Source organism: Paroedura picta, chromosome 2 (assembly GCF_049243985.1).
Source record: "Paroedura picta isolate Pp20150507F chromosome 2, Ppicta_v3.0, whole genome shotgun sequence".
Taxonomy (NCBI): Eukaryota; Metazoa; Chordata; class Lepidosauria; order Squamata; family Gekkonidae; genus Paroedura; species Paroedura picta.
Genome location: NC_135370.1, coordinates 149,195,797 through 149,204,273, shown reverse-complemented (window position 1 = coordinate 149,204,273; position 8,477 = coordinate 149,195,797). Strand labels below are relative to the sequence as shown.

Here is an 8,477-nt window from a genome sequence, read left to right as displayed (position 1 = left end):
CTTCATGTGGCAGAACTGTCACGTAAACAGTGAAAATGCCGGACCATTGCAATGTGCAGTTTCATGCTTCAGAACTTCTACTAGAATAGACTTGGTATAACATATAACAGTGTTCCCTAGTGATTAGAGTGTTGGACCAGAACAATGGTTCCCAAACGTTTCGGGCTGCTGGCCTCTTGGCTCCCAGGCAACATCTCTAGTGCTTCCCCATGAACATATGAACACGGACCTTTTCCCTGGTGTTAGGTCAACTGCAAATGTATATTGCCTACACTTTTTTGTGTTGTTGTGCAGTAGCCAGTTTTTAGTACAGAAAAAGTACATCAGTACTTTGTAAAAGCCTCACTGGGGAGAAAGACTGATGAAGAGAGACTATAGTCAGGAGTAAGCAGAAGGTGGCTTTTCCAGCCTCCCAGAGATGGAGACTTCTGGGGAAGGGTTACCAACGCTGGGTTTCCTGGAGATTTGGAGCCTGGGAAGGACAGAAGCACTGCAAGACCATAATCCCATCCAACCCACCTTCTGAAATCATTGTTTCCTTCAGGAAGGTAAACAGCACTGGGATGGGAGACCACCAATAAAGTCCAGGGCTACTACTACTCAGAGGCAGGCAGTGGCAAGCCATCTTGGAATACCTTTCACTAGGACAATGCAGACAGAAGGAAGTCAGACTGCCCCCAAATTCCTCACTGCCTTCCCTGGAACCTTCCAGCACCCTAAGGGGGGTATACTGTTCACTTTGGGAATCTTTTGATTGGAATGTGGAAAGCCTCAGGTTAAAGTCTCAGCCATGACACTCAACGGATAACCTAGAGCCAGTCATTATCTCAGCCTAACTTGTATCACAGGAGCATTATGCAGACAAACTGAAGGGAAAGAATAACTATCTAGGCCTGTGGTCCCCAACCTTTTTATCACCGGGGACTGGTCAAGGCTTGAAAATTTTACTGAGGCCCGGGGGGGGGGGTAGTCTTTTGCCGATGGATTTTGCCATCGCCTGAGCCCCTGCTCCGCTTGCTTTCCTGCCAGTGACCCTGACTTCCCGCCACCCACTGGGGGATGCTGCCAGCAGCAGCTGCGCAGTGCCATGCCAAGGGGGAGCCCCAGCCATGGCGGCTGCTGGAGAGCACCAAAGGTGAGCTGGCAGCAGAGTGGCAGGGCAGCCCCCAAGGCAGCAGCCGGGGAGGAGGACAAGGAGGAGCTGCAGACTGGTCCCGGTCCCCGGACCAGGGGTTGGGGACCACTGATCTAGGCTACCTTGAACTTCTTGGAGGAAGGATGGGTTAAATGTGTATTAAATACACACCCACACCCCACTTGCTGGAACAGCAATAAATTATATCACATACTAGCTTTATTTGATTATAAGAGAGTTGGGGCGTTGTTTCACCCTTGCATCCAAGAAATCAGTCAAACAACTAACTCAGAAGACATCAGCATCCCACACTGTTGTGGGGTTCCCACATCAATTTATGATAAATATTAAAAGGCTTTTTTCACTTTTCCACAAGGTATATTTCTGAGGGAGGATAAAAGACATGAGGTAAAGGAAAATGAAAGACTGAGTAGCTGTAGGAAATGAAGACAGAAGATCAGAGTCAGATACACTCAAGAAGGAAACAAACAGGAAGCCTGATGTGACGAAAGAGCAATTATCTGAACAGAAATAATCACAAGCCTAAAGGAAGTATTTCTCCACTCTGTGAAAGAGTTATTTAACTGCCTCCACTTAACTGATAACTGAGCTCATGTTCTTTACCAAGAAAGAACTTGAGTTTATAGAAGACTGCAGTGTTAACTCCTGTGAGCACATTCCACTGAACAGCATACCTCCAAACAGAGGTGCATAGAATGGCTACTTGAATTTTAAGTAGGCCTATATTTTGATATGGGGATATGAAATGGTATAGTATAGCTCAATCTCATCAGATCTTGGAAGCTAAGAAATATTGGTACTTGGGAAACCACCAAGGAAGTCTTTGCAGAGGAAGGCAATGGCAAACCACATCTGCATCTTACTTGCCTTGAAAATCCTCTGAGGCTGCCATAAGTTGGCTGCGACTTGATGGCACTTTACATACACATTTTGGTGTATTGAGCAACAACCGTTGCTTAGGAATTGGACTAAAATTAGGTAGGCATTCAGCTAGTTAAGACTGGATTGAGGAAAGCATTTAAAGAAAACGTAGTAGTACCATTTCTCATTGTCTATGTCTGAGAAAACCAAGGTTTTGGGCCTGGCCGGTGTTAAATTATCCTCACATGAAATCAGTGTAAATCCGCAATTAGGGAAGTTTGGTAGTAAAGAGATGACACCATGCCTCAGCTGCATTCAGCTTAAATGCTTTTATTGACAGTGTCTTGAACACTAAGCAAACAATGCTTAAATTTAATCCAAATTCACTTTCCACATGTCAATACCTCAAGGTAGAAAAAAATAAAAATATAAATATCTCCATAAATAAATTAAACACACAATAAAAACGTTTTCATGGAAAACTTATGCCCAAACCATTCAACAATCTCAGACCACTTCAACAATGTATGATCAGTTAAAGTTACGATGAACATTAATGTACACGGAGAACTATAGTACGTGGACAACACCGCTATTTATTCATCTACCAGAAAATAAAATAGTCTCTTCTGTTTTTCGCAGTTTAAAGTCGGGTCATTGCTAAGTCATCAAAAACACAATATTGCCAGGAACACAGTAGTTATTGTTAATCAGCTGCACTAGATACGAGTTGAAGATACCCAGCACCATGTTAAAATTCCAATCATTTAAACCAACAGATTAATTAGTTAATGCTAGTGAATATTAAAGGAAGGGGAAGAGGAGGGGGAAGTCACCAACCCAGCCATGTTGAACATGCTACAAAAAACTACCGGTTCTCATGGGTGGGGGACAAGACAGAAATTCCATGCGATTTTGCTACATCTCTGGAAGAGGTATCAGGCTCAGGCCCGATGGCAGGCAGGCTGCGGAGCAGTCCGTTAGCAACAAGGTCCTTCCACTCCAGATGGGCTGCCCGTACGAGCCGCCGGCACAGAGGCCGCGCTTGGTCTTTCCCAGGCCTCGGCTGAGATCGCGCAGCTCCACGGGAAAGAGGAGAGGCTCCTTCGCGGCCTAAGCCCCATGCAGGCGGCGGCAGCGGCAGCGGCGGCAGCAGCAGCAAAGAGGGTGAGGGCGGTCTCCGCCGCGGCGAGGCCCCCCGGCCCTGCGGTTATTCCTGGCGGAGGCAGCCCGTTCACAAGGCCAGCAGGGTGGGCGAGCTGAGCGAGTCGGAGGAGGGCTCGTTGCTGCTGCTGCCCTTCCTGTGCGCGGCGGCGCAGCTGGGGAAGGCGTCGGTCTCCGGGTAGGTGAAGACGAAGGACGAGGTGTAGGTGCTGGGGCAGGGCGTGCAGGTCACCACCGGGGTGCACAGCGGCTCCAGATCCGCGTTGCCCGCCGGGCCCAGCGGCTCCCAGTCCGCCGCGTAGAAGGACGACGAGCCCGACAGGTCCACGTCCGGCACGGAGCGCGGCGTCTCGCGGGTGGAGCGCGAGAAGAGGAAGTCGTCGAAAGGCTCGGCCTTCAGCCCCACGCCGGCGCCCTCCTTGACCGGCTCGGCCTGCGCGGGCTCGTGCAGCATGGGCAGCGCGAAGGCCGCCTCCTCCTCCTCGGACTCGGGCGAGCTGGCCACGGGCGCGTCGGCCAGCAGGTCCAGCGAGGAGACGGCGAGCTCCTCGGAGAACTGGAGCTCCTCCGGGATCTTGCAGGCCGGGCGGTGGGCGGCCAGGATGAACTCCAGCTTCTCCTTCTCCTTCAGCAGGTTGGCGATCTCGGTTTGCAGCGAGGACTTCTCCTCCTCCAGCTGGTCGGTCTCCTGCGGCCGGAAAGAGGGAGGGACGAGTCAGTCGGTGGCCTCCCGGGGCGGGGGGGGGGGGAAAGGCCTGGGCAGAGAGGCCCGGCGGGACGGGCAAGCAGGGGCCCTGCTGGATAGCTAGCCAGGCCGGAGATACTCACCGCTTGCAGGGTGTCAGTCAGTTCCCTCCGCCGGTTACGGCATTTAGCAGCTGCCATCTTGTTCCTCTCCCGACGGATCCTTCTTTTCTCCTCCTCCTCTGGCGTCAGCTAGAGAGAGAAAGCGCGACGGTCAGCCTCCGCCGCCTGAACCCCAAAAGTTCATTTCCTGTCCCCTCGTCAGACCGCAATCAGTGAACCTGGCCCGCCTCCCAGCAGGAGATCCCTAACAGGACTTGGCTAGCTCCTATTCTCGTGCAACGTAACTTTTAGGCATGTCTATACAGAAGTCAGCTATGCTCAATAGGGCTTACTCCCACATTCAGCGGGTGTAAGATTGCAGATGTACAGTGTAATCCTAAACAGGTCGATGCCGAATCTTGTCCAACGGGGCTTATTCCCAAGAAAAGGCTCTTAAGGCTTGCACTCCTAATATCTCAGGGGGCACGAGCCCCACCGGTCTGCAAAATAGGCTTCTGTCTGAGGCCACGTGACTTCCGCGTTGGAAGGGACCGACCCGTCAGCTTTCTCGCAGCCCCCTCCCTCCCTCCCACCCCCACCCCCACCCCTCCCCTCCCCACTCTCCGCCCCGCGTGGCCACTGGCGTTCTTACTGCCTGCTCACCTGTTCAATTTTGCCCCTCCTGCCAATGCTTTGCCCTCTGCTTCCCGTAGTCTTGACCATGCCAGCCCTGGAGTAGGCGGTGGTTGCAGGAGCAGGGAGACCGTAGGGATGGGTTCGGTTTTGGGAAGGAGCCACGGAAGAGATAAGGGTGGGTTGGACCATCCATTGCAAGTCTGGGCTCGTGGAGATGGCAGTCACAGTGGGAACGAAATTGGCACTGGAAGCAGATAGGTCGGTGCAGAAGTCCTGGGAAAAGAGGAGGCGACGACTCGGGTTAGTAACAATCACGGGGCGGGTGAGGTGCAATGCACGCTTATGACAGGTCTTTGTGCCCAAGAGGCTGGTGCGCTATTTTGAGCAAGGCCTGCAGTCCCTGAGGCCAGATTGGCTCGGACGCTGCTGCTGCCATCATCAGACTACACATGAACAGGGGTTTGTTATAAATATCTCTGACGTCTGCCGTGACGCAAGCGCCGCTTAGGAGTCTCCTGAATGGAGCCGCGTTTTTATCAATGAAACGGCTTTACGCACCCGCTGCAGAGCGCCGCTAGGGCCGAGACCCCCCCCCCCCCCCCATCATAGCGCCAGGCTACATACTGATAACACATGGCAGATTTTATTTCCCCACACAATTGAGTATGTAAAAATATTATATATATATAATTAGGTAAAACATAAGTTATATACACAGAAAATCAATTTGGGGAAAACATGCATCGTATAAGTCAGCTCAGCTCTTCTGGAGCCCCCGCTTGTAGAACCACTTCTGCCCTATAATTCTAGTTAAGCAGCCGAAAGATCCGGACAGCCCTTCTCCCAACCCTATTAGCAACAAAAAAGTACGCCGATTCCTCACCTGTGCGTTGACAGGCGAGCCCATGCTGGAGAAAGAATCCGCTGGGGATGGATAGTAGGTGAGGCTGTCTCCAGCCGGAGAAGCGCTGCTGCAGCGTGAGGAAGACGCATCGTAGTCAGCGGTGAAGCCCTGATACATCATGTCGGATAGCCTGGGAACGGACAAACCCTTCGGGTCGCTGTGTCTATCCCAGACGAGTATCCGAACTGAGCGGGTCTTTGGCTAGGGTGACTTTGTACGCTTCAGCCACCTCTCTTTCTTTCCCCGCTTCAGTCCCTCGGTTTAGCTCTGCTGTTGTAAAGTGCGGTACCTCCGCCTTTTATTGTGTACAGCTGACTTTCTTGAATGGGAAATACGTCACGGCCGTACCATTTCGCAAGAGAGGGAAGCAGTAGCAGTCACGCTCCGCCTTTGAGGCAGCGCCAAGTGCCCGTCACCGTGACAGTCTTTCTTGCCATGCGCGACAAGCACTTCACGAAGTATCGTTACGCTTACGGATAGGATTTGAAGGGGGTCTTCACCTTCAAAAGCGAGGAAAGTAATTAGCGATCCCCCCTTTGCAGCGTGGTACGATCTAAGCTCGGGAACCCACTGACGCAGATATCCTTATATGGTATACATCCTGTGCAAAGGGGTGTGACTGACGGGAACCGCTCCAGGGCCGCGGCCAAAAGAGTTGCTGCGTGCCTGTGGCAACGGCAGGGGGAGCGGGGAGTAAAAGCAGCAACAGCCGCAGCCACGGTTTATGCATGCAGATTCCTGTCTTGTTCATTTAGTGCTGACCAGACATTGAAATAACGCCTTAAAGAGACAGAGCTGCATTTGTCCATTGAGCCCATCAAGAAGAAAGCCATCGAAATCTGCGCAGGGTTCTTTCCTTCTCTGATTTTCTTAAATTCGGGCCAGTACATGAGCCATTGAAATACTGTTGTATTTCAGGTATTGCTTCATTTGACCCAAATGTCTTTGAGAGGAAATACTTATGGGAACATGCCAGATTCTGAGGTGACAATAAGAGGGTATCTGATACACTGCATAAAGTCAAGAAGATACAGAGCAAACTTTCTTTCACAAAGAGGGGTTAAAAAGTTGCGTGAAGGCACATAACCTCATTTATGATTTCTGGTGCTGGACTGAATGAGTGAAGTAACTATTATGCAACAAAAAGTTTTTTTTCTGGAGACCATTAGTTGTTACCAGCAATGCTAGTTCTCCTTTAACCTTGCACCTGTCCTGAACTATAGTCATTTCTATTTTACAGGTGTGTAAATGAGGCAGCCTTGCCCACATCCTCTTGTCTTCTCATGCCCCACCCCAGTCTGTGGCCTGGTGAGTTTAATTTACAAGTGTCAAGTACCAGGAAGTAGTAATAATTTTAAACTCATATTTTGTTTTATGCAAATTTAAGATATTAATATTTTCAACTGAAAATTTTTAATAAACTCAGGAAGTGCTCAAACAATAAACTCCAAGTGACTTTGTACTGGGATTTAGGGATTTGGAACTAGTTTTACAGTTGTCTAGTATATTATATTTGTAACTAGTTTTATATTTGTCTAAGAAATGTATGGCAAAAACTTTCCTATAGGGGGTTGGACACAACTGAATGGATAACATCATCATCAATATATTAAAATTTTGATATTGTAATTATATAAAATGGTTCTTTCTTTTCTCAGATATCTTAGGATGCAAACTTAATGCATATCCCATTGCATTCACTGCAACTTAATTCCAAAGACATATATAGGATCAGACTGTTACCCATACTGAAGATGCTTTTCCTTCCCATATGAATATCTTTAAACTATGATCATATACATGAACAACTAACATTTATTTATTTAAATTAATGTACATTGTCCCACTTTTCTCCATATGAAAGGTACAAGCAAAGCAAATATGTAGCCCCTGGAACCTTCCCAGAGCCTTCACTTGAGAACATACAGAAGCACCATTTTTCCACATCTTCTTAAGATACAAGAAATACAAGAGACAGTGCAGATTAAAGGCAATCACTTTCTGGTTTGCATAGGTTGCCTGAGTGAATGAGCAGGGAAATCCTTGACGCAACCACCGTAGGCAGTTACAAAACTTCCAGTTGTTTTAGTTGTGTCAGCATTTTATCTTGTAGTAATTAAACACCAAACTGCAAGTAAAGAAAGTAAGCCTTACATCATATAGCCTGTATGCAGAAGCATAAAGGATATTGTAGTAATTTCCCAGCTAATCCTTCAGGGCTTGTTACGGCACTCTGAGGCACACAGGACTTGCGAGAGGGAGCACTGACTTCAGGTAAACACCACTAAAATGCTTAGAAACAGCAGAAATCTTAAAGGGATTTCCATGAGACTATTCTGGAACAAATCATGTTCAGAATTTCGATAATAATAACAGGTTGCATACAGCACTTTTACTGAATACATAAAGCTTCTCAGCTTTCTAAATCAAACATATATTGCTAGCCACAGAATACACACAAAAATGACCAGAGATTTGTGGACCCTTAAAAACTAACCAATTGATTATGACAAAGTTTCCCCTCCCCCTTAGTCAGATGCAGGTACATACTGATGCTGGTATAGGGGCTAGTCTAGGGCCACCTTCCAAATTAATGGCAGAACTCAGATATGAACTGTTGTCAGTTCACTGGTCACCCTCTCAACCATTATATATTACACAAAAAGATAGGTGATAATAGGGCCCACCTCTTGTTGCCAAACAGAGGAAATGATTCCATTACCTTTGCTAAGGAGTGCAAAAGGTTCAAATATGCTATTGAAGCAGCTGTGTGTTGACAGGGTAGCAAGATTTGGAGCCACACAGAATGCTTCTTCAGACAGGAAGCTACATCTCATAGCAATGCTAGTATAACCGATTTCTCCCCATAATGTGACCTTATTTCCCCAGTTGCTTTTGCATCTGTTTATCCTGCTGCAAACACACACTGTACACACACAAACCCAGTTTATGGTATAGACTGGAAAACTA

The 8,477-nt window shown here is 48.3% G+C and overlaps 1 protein-coding gene across 1 annotated transcript; it reads right to left on the bottom strand.

The window, feature by feature from the left end:
• Nucleotides 1-2,327: 2,327 nt before the first annotated feature.
• FOS (Fos proto-oncogene, AP-1 transcription factor subunit) lies at nt 2,328-5,795 on the bottom strand. Its single transcript, XM_077323264.1, has 4 exons — nt 5,487-5,795; nt 4,631-4,876; nt 4,010-4,117; nt 2,328-3,869 (listed from the first exon to the last, which is right to left on the bottom strand). Exons 1-4 carry the CDS (start codon nt 5,625-5,627, stop codon nt 3,252-3,254), a joined length of 1,113 nt encoding a protein of 370 aa, XP_077179379.1. The 5' UTR covers nt 5,628-5,795; the 3' UTR covers nt 2,328-3,251.
• Nucleotides 5,796-8,477: the final 2,682 nt, after the last annotated feature.